General features: G+C 35.5%; 1 protein-coding gene across 1 annotated transcript in view; it reads left to right on the forward strand.

The window, feature by feature from the left end:
- Window positions 1–423: 423 nt before the first annotated feature.
- LOC136039912 (ethanolamine-phosphate cytidylyltransferase-like) overlaps window positions 424–20,704 on the forward strand; it is a 47,640-nt gene continuing 27,359 nt past the window's right edge. The window contains exons 1-2 of the mRNA XM_065723904.1: window positions 424–555; window positions 11,674–11,811. Of these exons, the coding sequence (XP_065579976.1) occupies window positions 515–555; window positions 11,674–11,811 (179 nt within the window). The 5' untranslated portion in view covers window positions 424–514. The remainder of the gene's footprint in view (window positions 556–11,673; window positions 11,812–20,704) is intronic.

A 20,704-nucleotide genomic window follows, 5' to 3' on the forward strand; every position in this document is an offset into this window, starting at 1 on the left:
ATTTACATGTGACAAATTGTTATTCTCGTAGTTATCCATAGCGTTTCGAATGACAGGTGGCCGGATAAGTATTTGTTGTTATCTTTTAGGGGTTAAACCGGGATAAGTCGAATATAAGTGGATAAGTGGAAATGCAACCGGACAAGTAAAAGAACACGGGGTCCGTTTATTTCTCGGTTTCAGCATAATTTTAGACTCTTGGTCCGAGTTTCGTCGTATCTCAAAAAGATTGGGTTGCTGCCCCCTCCCGTTGTGACACCTCTTTCCGTTACAATGGAGAAAAAAGCAAAATCAACTTGCATTTACATGTATTGCAGCTTCTGTTGTTCAAATCCTGCTCTAGGTAAGGACTCTAGACTAGTCTAGACTGGGTCGAATTTAAATGATACAAGGTATTTGCAAAGGCGGAACTAATGGTGCTTGTGGTAACTTTTAATTTATAAATATAATCACTTTCAAGAAGAAGAAGAAGAAAAATTAAGTAGAAAAAGCTGAAGCCTAGCTAATTATACATATGACTGATACAAAATATATTAAAGTCTGGTGTGATGGATGGTAAGTGGTATTGATTTAGGTAAAATTCTAGATGAAGGACTGAGTTTAGATTCTTTTTGCTATGTTGGAAATGGGTTAGCCTATTTTAGGAAAATGAAACTTTTAGAGATAGGTCTACAGGGTACTTAAATGGATACAGACTACTTAAATGAATTAGGCTACAAGAAAACTGTTTCAGCATCGCAACTTTGCTCAATCCCAATTTTTAAGGTTTCAAAGACCTGCAAGTTCATTTCCTAAATTTAGAAAAAAGCCTTTAATTTCCCTTAAAATTCTGCTCACATAACAGGAATTGTATTATAAGAATGAAAACCAGAGAAGAAGAAACTGATAACTGAAAATTAAGGTAAAATGTTGTTTTGTCAAAATTTCAATAAGTATAGACCTATCAAGTAGGCTAGGCAAATTTTTAACCCTTAGAAATCAGAAGAGGGTTAACATAGAAGCTTGGCAATACCTTCCCAGAGTATGTTTTTGGCCCTGTATTACTGAAATTTTCACTTTCTTAATCTAAGGCCATTCCAAGATTAGAAAAAGTAGCTAAACTAGAATAATACCAGGGTAGGCTATAAGATGCTCTTCACCAGGCCTTTTTTTGCAGGTTTTGTTTTGCACAAGCTTGGTGACTAAACACTAAACATTTGCTAGCGCCTTAACATCTGTTTTATGCTTGGGACCACCAATATTAGGCCAATCTCTACATGTGGGTAGACTAATGCCTTATAGAGTTTCTTTGCCACACCCAACTTTCTGGTGGTAAAAGTTCTGTAGAAGAGCCTAAGGACTTAGTTTGCTTCTGCACCTTGAGTGCAAGTATGGCCATGGAACTTAAGCTTCCTGTCTATAATTATACCCAAGCCTTTTTCTTCAGCTACCACCTTAAAGTGGCTGTTCCTAATAGTTAAATTTGGTTAGGGTTATTTCAGCCATGAAGAAGAACTACAGTAGACATTAAACTACAGGCTCTAGTCTTTTGGACTATCTTGAATGCTCATTGAGGTTTTCCTGAAGTAGTGAGGGTTCTTTGTTACATATGGCTTGCCCCAATAGCTTACAGTTGTCTTCATATGAATAGGCTATTCAGGGCTATTGAGCAGTTGTTGATGTACACACTGAACAGTGTAGGTCCCAGGATGGTTTGCTGCAGGACAGTGCTGAAAACTACAGCTGGTTCAGTAAAGATGACACCATTTTTGTGTGAGAACCTTTCTGTTCTATTTGATAAGAAGACCTTGTTGTTGTTGGTGTAATTGAATAGTTTCCAGAATTTCTTCTCTATGCTCCAGGATCCTTTTAATGTTTTTTCTTCAACTGTCCTCAGGAAATTCCTCATTGTAGTGGCATCAATAATTTACCAAAAATTAAATTCAAAAAAGCAAAAATTAAGACACTTTCATTGTATATTTAACAAAATATAATAAATTACTAATTTTGAATTATAATCAATTTCAACAGACTCACAACTTGCCTTCATTAATAAACATGTATAAAAACAAGCAGTAAATCCAAAACCAGTTAAAAATAAAATTAAAACTTAATTTTATACCCCCAACAATTAATAACTAAACTAGGCCTATATTATATATATTTTGACTGTTCATTAAAAAAAAAAATTAATTGATACAATATCCAATAATTTTTTTCTTACTTACACAATTTTATATTTACAAATTTAACTTACAATTATTTAACAGGGGAGGAAGAATCAGATAATGTTTACATTACAATTCATGCATTACCATACACCCACATATAATACACTATTCATTATTTTACAAAACATCAATTAGGCCAGTGTCCTTTACTTATTGTCCTTTTAACAATATCAACAGTTTTGAACTTGGTTATCAAACACTAAAATATTTAATGCCTTTAGACTCAGTGTTTATAAAAAGTAATGTTTAAAACATTAAAATTAAGATTAAGAAAATCAGATAAAAATTTGTAAGTCAATATTTTTAATTTAGTTTTGAATACCAAAAACCAATATATTTGACACCTTTATACTTCATAACTATAAAAAATTAAATCTTTTCAAAGTGAGAACTAGATAAATATAATCAGTCCTGGAAGAAAATAAATGATAACAACACACAAAAAACATGTTTGTTGAGGAGGAAAATACAGGAATTCCCAGCATTCCATTCAGGGGAAACATTTCTGATTATAGTGGTTTCATATATCAGCTCCTGGGTACTCTTGCAATGCAAGCAAAAGTTGACAGCATATTTTTGCTGAAATTGTCCCTTATTAAGTTGTTATTATAATTACACCAACTTCTTTATGTACTAATAACTGCACTAATTACAAATAAACAAATACATATTTAGAACCACCATAAAAAGGTGATTCTTTGATTGAATGTTATGAATAGTTAGGCTCTTATACTTTTGTTGTTGACAAGGATTGTTATTTACTTACCATTTATTACTATGAAGAATTTGAATCTTTTTTGTTGCTCCAACCAAATCATATTGGAAAATGTGTATGGAAAACATGAAAGGGGTCACTCAGTAAAAAATTAGAGTTTTTATTTTCCTTATTAGTCATCAAAATCTATTGGCAGGCAGCCAACAATGGGGCAACACACTCCTCTCCATAGTTTTTCCCTATTGTGGCCTCTTTCCTTTGGTTTCCTTCTAGTCCCAAATTTCCAGGGGGGCCTTGCCCCCCTGCTGGTGCCCATGAATGAATATGTGTATAATATAGTTATAAATAGAGCAAAGTATACTATAGTAAAGTGAAGCAATTATGTAGTTATAAGTATATAATAAATAGATCAATATAGATATTGGCAGTTCATTTAAGCACATGCACCTGTTAGTCATATGACAGAAGCATTTAACAAGGACCACTAAGAGGGAATAGTTCTCTTGTCCTGGATGGAACACTTAGTGATTTTCCATTATAGCATTACAATTGTATTAGCTGTTTGAATAAAACTTTCCTTGGGTGTGTATATGTCTGATATATAGCCTAGCTTTTTAGATATTCCTGCATGTTTTAACTTAAATACTGTGTATCTGAATAATGACAAGAAGATTAATTTTCAATTCATGCTTCAGAAATATAAATTTTAAAAGATTTGAGCTAAATGATGTATGTAAAAAGTGCCTCAATCTGTACCTTAAATATTGCAGTTTTCTTCTTCTTATAGATATTGTCAGCTTGTTTATTTTTCTTGCATTACTTAAGAACTCATCCAAAGATCCAATCTTCAGAATAGGCTGATTATAGTCCATCAAAAGTTATGGACTTTAGTGTCAAGGAAATTTTTCTGATGGCTAGGAAATAAGATACTAAACTACTCTTTATGGAAAGAACTTTCTGTAAAGAAAAAAAGAATATTTCCGAAAAATATTCTTTAAAATATTTGAAAGAAAAATTTATGGAAAGAATAATAAGCATATCTCAACATTATCAAATCCTGTCTCAATAATTGAAAAATAAGCTGGGGTCTGTCCATGTAACATCAGCATTGCTATGGCACTCAAAACCTCAGTTTTTTTTTTAAATTGGTACATTTTGTGGACATAAGCAACTATACTAGTTATTCTTTGCATATCTTTTTTAATTTTTGTTTTATGGCCAATTGAAATATTGATGGCATTGACTTATTCAATTGACTTATTTATCATAGGAAAAAGACATCAAAGTTGTGTATCTTTGGAAAATGCTTCCTGTCTTTTTTTTTGAAAGGTTTAATTCAAAACTGTTGATGAATGCAAAAATCTTAACTATCAATTGAATAAACTACAGATCCCAATTCTCATGTACATACATCAAACAGATGATGTCATAATGGCTTCGAAACTTTTCAATGCTGACTCCTCCTGTCAAAGGCCCTTTCAATTTGATGATTCCTCCAGAACAGGGGGCATTGTAAGAATTTGTCCCAGAAGAGGGAAGAGACCAGAGTGAGTAACCACTACTTCTCCAATTGTAACATATGGACCAGTTACCTCCTCCCCCTTTCAGAACTCAAAACCAAATCTCTCATTCATTTACTTTAGAAAGTTTTAAAATCAGAATTTCTTATACATATAAAGATTTTAAAGTGTAAATTCATTATCTCATAGGATTTGTGCTTTTTGGCACAAGTTTTACAGCAAGCAAAAAATGATAACTTTTACCTTTGGTACAAATCTTACTGCAAGCAAAAAAATGATACTTTTTTGACTACCAAAATTAGATTCAAACTTTTGAATAAGCCAATTAGAAACCAGATTTCTATTTTCTGGTCTGGTCAACAAACTGAAGGTGAAAACCCTCGTTATAATAAATCTTTGCAAAGAGGTTAGACCATATGTTGTATAATCAAAAAAAAAAAAAAAAGAGTTGTGTTGCAACATTTCTGAGGTCAGTCTACCCAGTGCTTAATTTAGAAATCCGGGTTGATTCAGGATATATAAGGTGAACCAAAAGTTGGGAGTGTAATTCAGTTTTTTGGTAGTCACTCTTTGATGCACTTTATACTACTATCATTCATTGGAGTCATTTTACCTGAAGTTGTATATGAAGTAAGAAAATAAAATTATTGTCAATAATTGTGTTTGTCTTTGAGTCGAGGTACAGGTACAGTTCCTATTGTCTACTGGTTCGTTCCCAAGGGAATCTGCCCATCTCGGCAGACCTAAACGTCATGATAATGAGTTCGTCTCCAAGGTTATAGAGACTGGTCAATAGAACCCTCCCAATCTATATCCATTTAACTATAAAGCTCCCATACCACAAACAAAATAAACTTTATAAGCAATCAATAAACTATATAAGAAACCAAATAAACTTCATAAGAAATAAATAAACTTTATAAGAACCCCCCCCCCCCCCCCGTAACACAATAGAGTGATTGCCCATTGGAAAAAGTCTTTTTGATATTGCTGTTGCTGCTCCCTCCATTGATGCCCTTAAGATTGCCCTTGACAAGAGTTGGTCCATTAAGCTTTGGAAGACTGGGTGAGATGCAACTGAGTCAATGGCTCCCCATCATCAGTGACCAGTGACTCAACGTGATTTTTCCTGATTTTGCTGGACAGTGCGATTTAATGTAATAGTAATAGTTAATAGGTAATAGTAACACTTGCTGAAATAGTTCACTAAACCCTATAGGCTATGTGATAATTAAATAGCATGGAACCCTTATGTGTTTCACTCCATGTTTGAATTTTCTTCTTATTTTTTCATTACAATGGACTTATTATGTTACAAGGCTTACTTTAATTCTTTTATAAAATTGTCGTTGTTGCTGTATAGTTGAAATTTTTGAGCCTTGTTATAGAAAAGTTAGGTGTGATAAGTAGTTTTGAAAGTTCCTCTATGGAGAAATGCTCCTCTTAAAATTTGCTGGGAATGTAAAAACTAGCTGAATAGCAAAAAAATTATCAAAAGTACAGGGAAACTATGACTTTTTGGGAGAAGGAAACACAGGAACAAGGCACCTGCAATATCTTTGGTTTAGTTTAATGGTTTAATGGGAACCCAAGCAAGCACCTACAACAAAAAAACATATATAAGCAAGCAATTAATTATAAGCACAGGCAATGCACGTTAATAAGCAGAGCTTCAAGCACAGCAAGTCAATATTCTGCATCCTCCTTCTTTTGTTGATAACATCAAAGGTTTAGCCTAGTGGGTGGGTTTTTAATTCGCCCAGAATGTGTGGTGTTGCGTAGCGGCTGTCTTGGTCGTTGGGTTAGGTGCGAAGGGGATTGTGAAGGAGACTCTGCAGTGGCAGCATCTGCTAGTGGGGCAGCAAATCTTTCGGTGGGTGTAGTTGTAGTGCAAGGTGGCGTTGGGAAATTTGTGGGACTTGATGGGATGCTATGTGGATGTTCAATTACTATTTGGGCTTGAGGAGATACGTGGGATTGATCTGCAGTTATATTGGGTTCCAGGGACGTTGCTTCAAAATGCGGATTGATGGACATACTTTGGTTTTTCTCTCTGATCTGTTGCCTGTTCTGTCTGTAGACCTTTCCATTCTCTGTTTGAAGAATGTAGGATCGTGGCGGGTATTCGTATTTTTCCAGTATCAGTGCTTTCTGCCACCTAGCATTGTGGTCGAGCTTCACCCACACAGTCTGATCCTTGAGCAGTGGTTTTAGGTCCTTTGAGTGTCTATTATACGACTCTGTTTGTAGTTTCTGTTGTCTTTCTCTGGCTTGTTGGAAAGATGAGGGTGGGATGACCTTGGAATTTAAGTGTCTGGGAAGAATGGGTAAGACGGATCTGAATTGTCAGCTCATCAGCAACTGTGCTGGTGAGGCTAGCCCATCGACTGGTGTGTTACAGTACTCCAGCATTGCTAAGTACAGATCAGACTGGTGTTCTACGACTTTGGACATGATCCTTTTTGCCGTCTGTACCGTTTTTTGCTAAATCCATTTGACTGTGGATAGTTTGGGCTTGATGTTTTGTGGTCAATGCTCCATTTGTCTACGAAATCTCTGAATTCCTTCGACGAGAACTGAGTCCCGTTGTCTGACGTCAGTGTTTTCGGGATTCTGTGTCTGGCAAAGTGGGCTTTCAGTTTGGTGATCACTTGCTGTGATGTGCCAGTTGTTAGCTTATCGACTTCTATGAACCTGCTGTAATAGTCAGCAGTGACTAAATACTGAACTCCTATGAATTTGAAGATACCCGTTCCAACATGTTCATATGGATGTGTGGGGATTTGAGATGTCACCATACTCTCTTTGACTTGGTTTTGTGCCATAGTACAACAAGCACTGCATCTACTAATCATGTTCTCAATATCTTTTGTAATGTTTGGCCAGAACACTACCATCCTGGCTCGTTCTTTGGTTTTGACCATTCCTAGGTGGGAAGCATGTAGTTGGTTTAAAATGTCATTCTGCAGTGTTTCTGGGATTATGATTCTGTCGCCCTTCAGAATCACGCCATCCATGTATGTTAGTTCATCTCTGTGATTCCAAAACTTGAGTATTGCAGTGTTGCATTCATGGCGATGATCAGGTCATCCCTCAGCAATGGTCTTGACCAGCACTTGTAGGTTTTGGTCAATCCTTGTTTGCTCTATGGTTTGTTTGATCTTGTTGTCGCGAATTGGGACAGATCTGAGAAAGCTGAGTACTGCAAATTCGGAGTCATGCTGTGTGTCTGGATCTGTTTTGGGCAAGTGTAATCTGGAAAGGCATCTGCAACCGGAATCTTGGAGCCTGGGCAATATATGACTTGTATGTCATAGTTCTGAAGTGCTATCATCATTCTTTGAAGTCGTGGTGGAGCTTTGGATATGGGCTTCTTAAGTATTGACTCAAGAGGCTTGTGGTTGGTGGTTACAGTGGTTGTCCTACTGTATATGTATTGGCGGAAGTGTTTGCAAGCGTATATTACGGCTAGCATTTCTTTCTCAATTTGCAAATACCGTTTTTCTGCTCTGCTGAGGGACCAGAATCCAAAGGCAACTGTTTTGTTGTCGACAACTAGCTGGGCTCCTAGCCCATGTTGAGAGGCGTCCACTATGACTTCTACATTTCTGCTCTTATGGTCAAAGTATGAGAGGTTTTTGCAGATTGAGGCTTGGATTTGATAAATATCTTTGGATCTTGATAAATAATTGTACATGCCTAGGAGCACCTGTAGCTGTTCGTGTGATTCTGGTGCTGGCATGTTCGCAATTGCCTTTGTCTTCTCTGGATCTGCTTTGATCCCTTCACTGGTCAGCTAGTGCCCGAAGTATGGGATGCTTATGGCATTAAAAATACATTTATCTTGGTTGAACCTTACTCCTGTTTCTCTGGCTTGCTGTAATACTAGCCTCAACTTAGCATCATGATCTTCTGTATTTGCTGCTGTTCCAGCAATGTCATCTATTATGAGTCCAATGTCGAGTCCTTTGAAGACTTCCTCCATCTTCTGTTGGAACTCGTCCTGTGCTGATTTGACTCCAAATGGGTATTGCTTCCAGCAATATCTGCCAAATGTAGTGCTAAAGGTGGTTAGGAGGGATGACTCTTCATCTAGTTCCATGGACCAGTATCCTTGTCTTGCGTCCAATTTAAAAAAATGTATTAGATGCTGAACATTTTGCTGCTACATCATCAAACGATGGTATTGGGTGGTAAGGATGCTGCACCCATTTGTTTAGATCGACAGGATCTAAACAAATCCTAAGAGATCCATTTGGTTTTTGGACGACTACGATTGAGTTTACCCATTCAGTTGGTGTAGTTGTCTTCTCAATAATGCCAATGACTCCAAAGCGATCAAGTTCTTCTTTGAGTTTTTCTTGTAGGGCAAATGGAACTCTTTTTGGTGGTTGTACTGTCGGTACAGCTCCTTCTTTCAAGTGGATTTTACACTTCCCCGGGAGTTTTCCTACACCTTCAAAAACATTTCCATATTCCTCTAGTATTTTGGCCGTTTCGGGTTTCATTGTGGGTGCTGGTTCGCTCTGTACATTTAGAATGAATTTGATCAAATTCATATTCTGACTTGTCTTTCTGCTAAGGATTGGCTTGTGATCAGTGTTGACCACATGAAACTGGTGAACCTGTTTCTCACATTCCTTGTAGCAGATGCATAGCTCTACAAACCCCAAAACCTGTAATCTTTCTCCGGAGTAGCTTGTTAGAATGTCTTTTGTTGGTTTCAAACGAGGTTTAGGTGCCATGCTATTATAGTCACTGACCGGAAGAATATTTGCTTCAGCTCCTGTGTCTATTTTGAAGACTAAGTCTAGTTTCTGGTCAACAATTCTTATTACAGCATCTGGCCCATCTGCATGTTTCACTAGCATACTGTTGACAATGTCAATCATGAACTCACTTGCACTTGTTCCTGCTTCTTGTTGGCTTATTTCATTCACAATTTTGTTTTTACATACTTTGGCGAAGTGATTCAGTTTGTTGCATTTTGAACATGTTTTGCCCCTGGCTGGGCATTTATGATTCTTTGTGTAAGGTGCACCACAGAAATAGCATTCCTTGTGGTTGTACTGTTTCTTCAGGGCATCTATCTCTTGTTTCATCACGGGCACTGAAGTCCTACTAGCAGCTGTCATCTGCGCTTGGGTTTCCTGTACAGATTCGATGGCACGGCAAATCTCTGTTGCTCTGGCAAGGGTTAATGTCCCTCCTTCACTTAGCAATTTCTTTCTAATCCTGTCACTCTTAACTCCAAAGACAAGACGATCTCTTATCAGGTAGTCTCTGCTGGTACCAAGGTCACAGTCATTAGCAATTAACTTGAGGTCAGTCACATATTGTTCAATGCTTTCATTACCTTGGTCTCGCTTGTGGAAAGTAAATCTTGTCACTATGGGGTTTGATATGGGTTCAACATGGGCTCCAAATTTATTAAGGTACGTTTGAACCCTGTCTGTCTTGGCATCTGTTAGAGTCCATGTACTGAAAATGTCTCTTCCTTTATCACCAACCCATATCAATAGATACGAACACTGGACAGCCTGGGATTTACCTTCCAGTGGTCCAGAGAACATTAATTCACAGTGTTGTCTGAACCTTTTCCAGGCCGATTTTAGGTTCGCCGATGACCAGTCCAAGGACGGATGTGGTGCGCTCTCCATGTTTACTGTTTTACTTCTGACACTATGCAATATCTTCGGTTTAGTTTAATGGTTTAATGGAAACACAAGCAAGCACCTACAAGAACAAAACATATATATGCAAGCAAATAATTATAAGCACGGGTAATGCACGTTAATAAGCAGAGCTTCAAGCACAGCAAGTCAATATTCTGCAGCACCCATCCTGCATGCCTTCCTGATTTATTGAATATCTTCAAACCAAGACTTAGTTTTAGGTTAGGGCCTAAGTAAAATGTTTTGAGTCAGGTATCATCTATCTTTTGGGTGCTATAGAAGAGAAAATCACAGGAAGCTGATGGAATTGCATACTCTTGCCCCATCAGTTATCTATTATGCTTTATCAGGAAATAAGCTCTAGAAGAATGCTTCTGGCAAGTACTGTCATTATTATGTATCAGATCATGGCACCCTAATAAGACCCTCTGATAACACTACAGGAAATCGCCTCACTGTTATAGAAACATGTTATTTTCTTTGTAACCAAAGTATCCACAAATTTGTCCCCCTTTCTAAGCTTTCATTTAAAACCAAGTCATTTTTTAGAGTTACTTCATGGTCTGGTTTTGTTAATTTTACTCTAGGAAAACTTACGTTATAGTAATACTAGAAAAAACAGTGCTTCTTCTATCAACTTAAAGGACTTGGACCCCCTCCAAAATAGAGTCTCCTTCTCATCCATTTCCTTCTTGCTTCATGTTTTTATTTTATTTTAATAGTTGTAATAGTTTATGGATTTCTTTCTCTAGTGACTTCAAGGAAGGATTAATGGCATTTTACATGGTATTTAGCATATATGTATTAAAACAGGAATCAAGAGAAACTAAAGCTCTGACCAAATTTAATTAGAAAATGTACAATTCGCATTTAAATGTATATTTTATCTGATGAAGAAATGAAAATTGTTTTTCATGACATCATAATCTAAAAAACAAACTAAAAACAAAAGATAAACCTCAGTCTAATATAAAATAAAGACTAATTAAATTTGAAACAAACAAAACCAACCTTTATTTGAGGGGGACTATCACACTCATAAATCTCCCCCTCTGGGAGATATAGGTTAACATGTTTCAATAACGTACTAAACTCAATATGCATAAGAATTGGAATTGGGAATTTATTGAAATTGGAATTGTGATGTGGAATCAGTATTGGAATTGGGTAAATTTTGGTATGTCCAATCACTATCTCATATTGGCAGTAGAGTTGGTCTGTTAAATTCCTTACTTTGACTCCTATATTTTTGGATTTCAAACTTCAAATCCTATTTATCAAATGAATTTTTTTTTTTTTAATGAAAGAAATCAAAGAACAAAACAACAAGAAAACTTTGCAGGCTATGCAAAATATGCTCATAGTTGTAATTATGTTGCTGTCTTTTTTCTCCCTTCTTCCCAGTTTTCTCCCTCTCTTTCTGTTGGTTGTGCATATGTGTCAGTGTGTTTTTGAAACCTAACATCACCTTCTTCAGTTACCATTGAGACTTGGTTCAGAGTCTTTGTATCAATAACATTCAAATAGTAATTTAAGCCTGAATTTACTTCTAGCTATGACATGGTACATTTTGGCCATGCTAATTCATTAAGGCAAGCAAAAGCCCTGGGTGACTATTTAATTGTTGGTGTCCATACTGATGAAGAAATCGCCAAGCATAAAGGACCACCTGTTTTCAATGAGCAAGAAAGGTATATTTTTAATAATGCATCTCTTGTTGCACAAAAATTGTTTGCAAAGTATCCAAATATAGTGGATTTTTTGTTTTCTAAAGGAAATATTGTTTTTAAGTTTACACGATTCTTCAAATCTGCCTAGGTTGACCAGCAGTATGCAAAGCCAATTTTTTAAAGAGACCCAACTAACAAAAATACAACATTTTTAGAAAGGCAGAGAACCTTTTGGGGTTTTGGTATTTTTTTTTTCACTGAGTAGAACCTACTTAAATCATTTTTAACACTCTGCCTTGAAGAGTTAGACATTTATGTTGATGTATGCACAGCACTGGGTCTTGGGGCTGGTATCAGAAAACTTAACAACAGGGATAGGGTTAAAAGGGATTTAAGTGTATTTTCAGGCCTCATTTCTTTCTTACGTGCAGATATAATCCATGGTTACCTTAAAATTTTTATAGCTTAAAATATAACTTCTTAGTGACGTATGCAACTAAAATTATGGCCATTTCATGGATATTTGGCTTAATTTTTCCCAGTCGTCTTGCTCTAATCATATGAAACCAGACGTGTTGTCTACTTTTATTTTGAAAAACATGTCAAGGGCGTTTTGGGTTGAATGCCCCCCCACACACACACAAACTCACGAACAAACTACAGTTGATAAATCATGTATCTAATTTTTTTGTAACGCAATTACAAAAACGGATTGCCATAGTTGATACCCTCCCCCAAATCCAGGGCGCAGGCTTAATTGTGTCAGTTGTAGAACCTGTGCATGATAACAAATAATTGATTCTGACATTAAACATTCTGACAGGAAGTTTTCTAAAGAATTCAGGTTCTTCATAACACTGAAGGAGTTTCATAACCTAAGCAACTGCCTGTATATAGAGCAAAAGTTTACATAGTCTGTTTATTAATGTAAATTAAATAAAAAAACAAGTTTTTTTAAATGGAAGTAAGGAGCGACATTAAAACTTAAAACAAACAGAAATTACTCCGTATACGAAAGGGGCCTTTCTTCCTCAACGTTCTGCTCTTTACGCCAAAGTTTGACACTTTCTCGTAACTCTACTTCTTAAAACAGTAACTATGTATAGTCATGTATGCTCAAAACAAAAGGATCTCATGTTGTCATAATTTTAGAAGGGGAGCGAAAATAAGGGTTTTGGTTTTTAAGAATAGGGTTTGTTCAATGATTAAAATATTGAACAAAAGAATAATGACATAGAACACTGAAATAATTTTTGTGCCCATTGTGGATTGTCTCTCTGACATCCTATGAAGTAAATACACCCTTCAGATTATCAATACGCTGATGGCAATTGAAAAGATGTCACATCAAGTTTTAATCAAATGCCGATTTTATTTTACATTGTGTTTTATTTTTCTTATTTGTTAAAATAGTTAGAAAGTGGTGCTTTTGATATCAAAGATTGGGTTGCATACTTGATGCTTCAAATCCTTGCACAACTAACTATAGTTGAAAGGCTAGGTCAAAGAGAATGGGAACCTGACAGTTGAATTTGAAACTATTTAGCATGGGTTGAAAGGGATTAAATAGCTATAGCAGTGTAGCAAAAAGAGTATGAACAACTGTAAAAGTGGAAACTTGTTTAAGTGCTGAAAAAATTACATCTGCTATCTAGCGTTTTGGTTTTTTTCCAAACTTCCCAATTATTTTTTTTCATGCAATTATTGCTGCACTAATCCTGCCAATGACACTTATTTCACCTTTTTATTATTCTCGATGAATGCCAAGAAACTCTAGATGGTATCAATGAGTTTTTTTTTTGTTTTTTTGTTAACACTAGGGGCAGTTTTCATTCATATTAGTTACGTATACATTATGAATTTGAAGCCATTTAGCATGGTAAAATAGGGATTAAAAACTTCAAGATGGGCTAGCAGTGTAGCACAAAGAGCGTGGATAACTTGTGAGATTGAAAACTTGTGCTAGTGTTGAAAAAAACACCACTGCTATCTAACGTTTGGCTTTTTTTCAAACTTCGCAATTATTTTTTTCATATACTTATTTCTACAGTAATTTTTCTACAGTAATTATTTCTACAGTAATTTCTACTACTAAAAAATGCCAAGAAACGTTAGATAGTATTGATGAGTTTTTCTCTCTACACTAGGACCAGTTTTGTTTCCATTTTGGTGTAGCATCTAATGACTTCGTTTATAAAGTGGAAAATTGGATAATTGATATAATTAATCTGCAGTGCTGTCGGATTATAATGGAAATTTTTCTGAAAAATGCAATTTGTTTTTGGTTTCAAGAAGTATTCAATTCAAATCAAGTTTGTACAAGGTAGGTCTAGGTTGCCTTTTGAAAATCTTTACAAGATAAGTATACTAGTTTGTTTTAAGCTGGTGAACCTTCTGAGGCCATGATTACGATTTATTTACCCTTCCCTGTATTTTAAAGTACATGAAAAGACAGGTATGCAGCAGTTTAGGGCATACATAAGTTGTCAGCCGCTAGATAGCGTTGGCGTTTTTTGTTTTCCGCTTAAGTGCCTGTTTTCACTCCTATAAGTCTCCCGTGGTCTTGCGGCTCGTCTTGAATCGACTGAAGAGTTTTACACACAAGCAACGTATTATCTATATATCAGCAAATTTTGTAAAACACAGCAAATGAAGGGGAGAAAGTGTGTGATTCACGCGCATTGGAAACGTAGGGTGAAAGATGTGTTTTCCGATTTTCTATCCTTTTTCAGTTTATTTTGGTACATCTTTTCTTACATGTTCATCACTTTAAATATTCCACAACAGAGCCATTTACTCGGATTGACTCTTAATTAGTGGTTGATTCCAACAAAAACGTATTTTTTTCCGACAGTGCAGTAGATGTGTAATGTAAAGAGTTATAATTGTGCTTATTAATAAAGTATCGTATCGTATCGTTGATTTGAGTTACCTCGATAGCATATCTTTAATTGTTCCAAGTTTTTTTTTATCCTTAACTCTCGGGTCATTATAGGATTCTGGAACGGTCCAAAATTATTCAGGTTTAGATTGGTACGACGGAGTAGGGGTGTCAACATTCCTGTCTAGGAAGGGGTGTCAACATAATAGATAATCATACAAGTCTAAATATTGCGATTTTGCATCCTGAAGCCTTTGTCAACGGGAGAAAAACATGAAAAAACTAGCTTATACATCAAACAGTTCGTGGTAACGAACTGTAGTAAGGAGCGACCCGGCTCAATAGTAACCAAAACTCTAAAAAATTGAAGTTTGATATCAATAGCTACATCAAAAGAATCGCATATTAATGCTGATTTTAAATATATAAGTTTCATCAAGTTTAGTCTTACCCATCAAAAGTTACGAGCCTGAGAAAATTTGCCTTATTTAGGAAAATAGGGGGAAACACCCCCTAAAAGTCGTAGGATCTTAACGAAAATCACACCATCAGATTCAGCGTATCAGAGAACCCTACTGTAGAAGTTTCAAGCTCCTATCTACAAAAATGTGGAATTTTGTATTTTTTGCCAGAAGACAAATCACGGGTGCGTGTTTATTTATTTTTTTTTTTTTTTATTTATTTTTTTTTTCCAGGGGTCATCGCATCGACCAAGTGGTCCTAGAATGTCGCAAGAGGGCTCATTCTTACGGAAATGAAAAGTTCTAGTGCCCTTTTTAAGTGACCAAAAAAATTGGAGGGCATCTAGGCCCCCTCCCACGCTCATTTTTTCCAAAAGTCAACGGATTAAAATTTTGAGATATCCATTTTGTTCAGCATAGTCGAAAACCATAATAACTATGTCTTTGGGGATGACTTACTCCCCCACAATCCCTGGGGGAGGGGCTGCAAGTTACAAACTTTGACCAGTGTTTACATATAGTAATGGTTATTGGGAAGTGTACAGACGTTTTCAGGGGGATTTTATTTTGTTTGGGGGTGGGGCTGAGGAGAGGGGGCTATGTTGGAGGATCTTTCCTTGGAGGAATCTGTCATGGGGGAAGAAAAATTCAATGAAAAGGGCGCAGGATTCTCTAGCATTACTGTAAGAAAACAATGAAAAATAAACATGCAAACGTTTTTTCAAATGAAAGGAAGAAGTAGTATTGAAACTTAAAACGAAAAGAGATTATTCCGCATATGACGGGTTCTAAAAATACTTTAGCATAAAGAGCGAGGTATTTAGGAGAAGATAAATACCTTGCTCTTTATGCTAAAGTATTTTTAGTAATTTCAACTATTTATTCTAACGCCTTTCTGATTCAGGGGTCATTCTTAAAGAATTGGGACAAAACTTACGATTTAGTGTAAAGAGCGAGGTATTAACGAGGGTACAAACCCCTTCGTATACATAATAAAAATATAAGGTTATGAAAGTTTGTTACGTAAGTTAATTCTTAAGTTACGTATATTTTTTACTAATAAAAACGGTCGTTAAAAATTAAAAGTTCTAGTCGCCTTTTTAAGTAACAAAAAAATTGGAGGGCAACTAGGCCTCCTTCTCCACCCCTTATTTCTCAAAATCGTCTGATCAAAACTAAGAGAAAGCCATTTAGCCAAAAAAAGAATTAATATACAAATTTCATTTTAATAATTTATGTGCGGAGAGCCAAAACCAAACATGCATTAATTCAAAAACGTTCAGAAATTAAATAAAAAAAAACTAATTTTTTTAGCTGAAAGTAAGGAGCGACATTAAAACATAAAACGAACAGAAATTACTCAATGAAAAAATAAACATGGAAAAATTCTTTCAATTGAAAATAAGGAGTACCATTGAAACTTAAAACGAACAGAGATTATTACGCATATGAGGAGTTCTAAAAATACTTTCAAACAGTTCGTGGTAACGAACTGTAGTAAGGAGCGACCCGGATCAATAGTAACCAAAACTCTAAAAGATGGAATTTTGATAACAATAGCTACATCAAAAGAATCGGAATTTAATGCTGATTTTAAATATATAAGTTTCATCAAGTTTAGTCTTATGCATCAAAAGTTAAGAGCCTGAGAAAATTTGCGTTATTTTAGAAAATAGGGGAAAACACCCCCTAAAAGTCATACAATGTTAACAAAAAGCACACCATAAGAAAAGCGTATAAGAGAACCTTATTGTAGAAGTCTCAAGCTACTATGTACAAAAATGTGGAATTTCGCATTTTTTGCCCGAAGACAAATCACGGATGCGTGTTTATTTGTTTTTTTGTTTTTTTTTGTTTTTTTTCCCCAGGGGTGATCGTATCGACCCAGTCGTCCTAGAATGTCGCAAGAGGGCTCATTCTAACGGAAATTAAAAGTTCTTGTGCCCTTTTTAAGTGACCAACAAAATTGGAGGGCACCTAGGCCCCCTCCCACGCTCATTTTTCCCCAAAAGTCACCGGATCAAAATTCTGAGATAGCCATTCTATTTAGCGTAGTCGAAATACCTTATAACTATATCTTTGGGGACGACTTACTCCCCCACAGTCCCCGGGAGAGGGGCTGCAAGTTACAAACTTTTACCATTGTTTACTTGTAGTAATGGTTATTGAGAAGTGTACGGACATTTTCAGGGGGAATTTTTTGTGCTCGGAACAGGGTGTGTTAGGGGGGGGAGTTACGTGGTAAGATCTTTCCGTGGAGGAATTTAGTATAAGGGAAGAGATTCTTCATGAAGAGGGAGCTGGATTTTCTAGCATTATTTGAAAAAAAAAATGAAAAAATATATAACAAATTTCTTTGCAATTGGAAGTTAGGAGCAGCATTAAAACCTTAAAACGAACGAAAAATATTATGTATATAAGGTGGTTCGTCTTCTCCGCAATACCTTGCTCTTTACGCTAAAGTATTTTTAATAATTAAAACTATTTATTTTACAGCCTTTTAAATGGAGGGCTCATTATTAAATAATTGGGACAAAATTCATACTTTTCAAACAGTTCGTGGTAACGAACTGTAGTAAGGAGCGACCCGGCTCAATAGTAACCAAAACTCTAAAAAATGGAATTTTGATACCAATACCTACATCAAAAGAATCGCATTTTAATGCTTATTTTAAATATATAAGTTTAATCAAGTTTAGTCATACCCATCAAAAGTTACGAGCCTGAGAAAATTTGCGTTATTTTAGAAAATAGGGGGAAACGCCCCCTAGAAGTCTTAGAATCTTAATGAAAATCACACCATCAGATTCAGCGTATCAGAGAACCCTACTGTAGAAGTTTCAAGCTCCTATCTACAAAAATGTGGAATTTTGTATTTTTTGCCAGAAGGCAGATCACGGATGCGTGTTTATTTGTTTGTTTGTTTTTTTTTTTTTTTTTTTTTTTTTTTTTTTTTTTTTTCAGGGGTGATCGTATCGACCCAGTTGTCCTAGAATGTTGCAAGAGGGCTCATTCTAACGGAAATGAAAAGTTCTAGTGCCCTTTTTAAGTGACCAAAAAAATTGGAGGGCACCTAGGCCCCCTCCCACGCTAATTATTTTACCAAAGTCAACGGATCAAAATTCTGAGATAGCCATTTTATTCAGCGTAGTCGAAAAACCTTATAACTATGTCTTTGGGGACGACTTACTCCCCCACAGTCCCCATGGGAGGGGCAACAAGTTACAAACTTTGACCAATGCTTACATATAGTAATGGTTATTCGGAAGTGTACAGGCGTTTTCAGGAGGATTTTTTTGGTTGGGGGAGGGGTTGAGAAGAGGGGGATATGCTGGGGGAACTTTCCATCGATAATTTGTCATGGGGGAAGAAAATCTCCATGAAGGGAGCGCAGGATTTAATAGCATTATTTAAAAACACAATGAAAAAATAAATATGAAAAAGTTCTTTCAGCTGGAAGTAAGGAACAGCATTAAAACTTAAAACAAACAGAAACTATTACCCATTTGAGGGGCTCACCTCCTCCTAATACCTCGCTCTTTACGTTAAAGTATTTTTAGTAATTTCAACTATTTATTCTACGGCTTTTGTGATTCTGGGGTCATTCTTAATGAATTGGGACAAAATTTAAGCTTTAGTGTAAAGAGCGAGGATCTGACAAGGGGGCGAACCCCCTCATATATGTAATAAAAATATGAGAATACAAAAGTTCTTTACGTAAGCTAATTTATAAGTAACGTAAATCTTTTACTAATAAAAATATTCGTAAAAAATTAAAAGTTCTAGTTGTCTTTTTAATTGACCAAAAAATCGGAGGGCAACTAGGCTTCCTCCCCCGCTCTTTTTTTCTCAAAATCATTCGATCAAAATTATGAGAAAGCCATTTAGCAAAAAAAAAAAAATTCAAATTTCGTTTTAATTATTCCTCTGCGGAGAGCCAAAATCAAAACATGCATTGATTCAAAAACGTTCAGAAATTAAATAAAAAAAACAAGTTTTTTTAACTGAAAGTAAGGAGCGACATTAAAACTTAAAACGAACAGAAATTACTTCGTATATGAAAGAGGCTGCTTCCTCATCAACGCCCCGCTCTTTACGCTAAAGTTTTTTACTGTTTTAAAAAGAAGAATTGAGAGACAGAGTCAAACTTTAGCGTAAAGAGCGGGGCGTTGATGAGGAAGCAGCCTCTTTCATATACGAAGTAATTTCTGTTCGTTTTAAGTTTTAATGTCGCTCCTTACTTTCAGTTAAAAAAACTTGTTTTTTTTATTTAATACCATGAAAAAACAAAGAAAATTCATGAACTCTATAAAAATAAAGAAAACAAGAAAGAAAAACGAAAGGAAACTCCTATTTAAAGAAAGCCAATCACGGAACACTACACAAGTCACAAGGCAGGATGTGTGCTATATGCTATGGTACTCATCTCTCTGAAATAATCTTCTGATACGGGACTCGAGCAAAATGAAACTGTCTTTTATTGAAAAAATCTTGCTTAAGCAAACTATAGGTCCATAATCTATGATGTTAGATCAACTGAATGAATCTTTTGCATCACTAATTTGGCAAAGACTCATTCACTTCTTCTAAAGTCTGTTTTATCTTAACGTTTTAAATTCAAACTTCTATGAAGTTGGACATATAAATTTGCTTGATCTTCTTTACTAGTATATGTAGTATATACTAGTATAAGTAGGTGCATTTTTAGCCTCTCTTTGTTAAGCTATTATAAATTGGATTTAACTGATATTCCTCTATTCCGCCTCATACAAGTTTGAACTTCAAAGGCCAAGATAAAATGAACTCTATATGATATTAAATAAAAAAAAACTAGTTTTTTTTTCAACTGAAAGTAAGGAGCGACATTAAAACTTAAAACGAACAGAAATTACTCCGTATATGAAAGGGGCTTTTCTTCCTCAACGTTCTGCTCTTTACGCTAAAGTTTGACACTTTCTCGTAACTCTACTTCTTAAAACAGTAACTATATATAGTCATGTATGCTCAAAACAAAAGGATCTCATGTTGTCATAATTTTAGAAGAAGAGCGAAAATAAGGGTTTTGGTTTTTAAGAATAGGGTTTGTTCAATGATTAAAATATTGAACAAAAGAATAATGACATAGGACATATGAAATGGGTTGTCCCCTCCACAATCCCTCGCTCTTTACTCTAAAGCTTTTAATTATTTTAAAAAGTAGAATTGTGGCAAAGAGTCAAACTTTAGCGTAAAGAGCGAGGGATTGTGGAGGGGACAAGCCATTTCATATACGGAGTAATTTCTGTTCGTTTTAAGTTTTAATGTCGCTCCTTACTTTCAGTTAAAAAAAAACTAGTTTTTTTTTTTATTTAATTTCTGGACGTTTTTGAATTAATGCATGTTTGATTTTGGCTCTCCGTACATAAATTATTAAAATGAAATTTGTATATTAATTCTTGTTTTGGCATAACGGCTTTCTCTTAGTTTTGAGCAGATAATTTTGAGAAATACGGGGTGTGGAAGGAGGCCTAGTTGCCCTCCAATTTTTCGGTTACTTAAAAAGGCAACTAGAACTTTTAATTTTTAACGAACA

Source organism: Artemia franciscana, chromosome 20, assembly GCF_032884065.1.
Source record: "Artemia franciscana chromosome 20, ASM3288406v1, whole genome shotgun sequence".
Taxonomy (NCBI): domain Eukaryota; kingdom Metazoa; phylum Arthropoda; class Branchiopoda; order Anostraca; family Artemiidae; genus Artemia; species Artemia franciscana.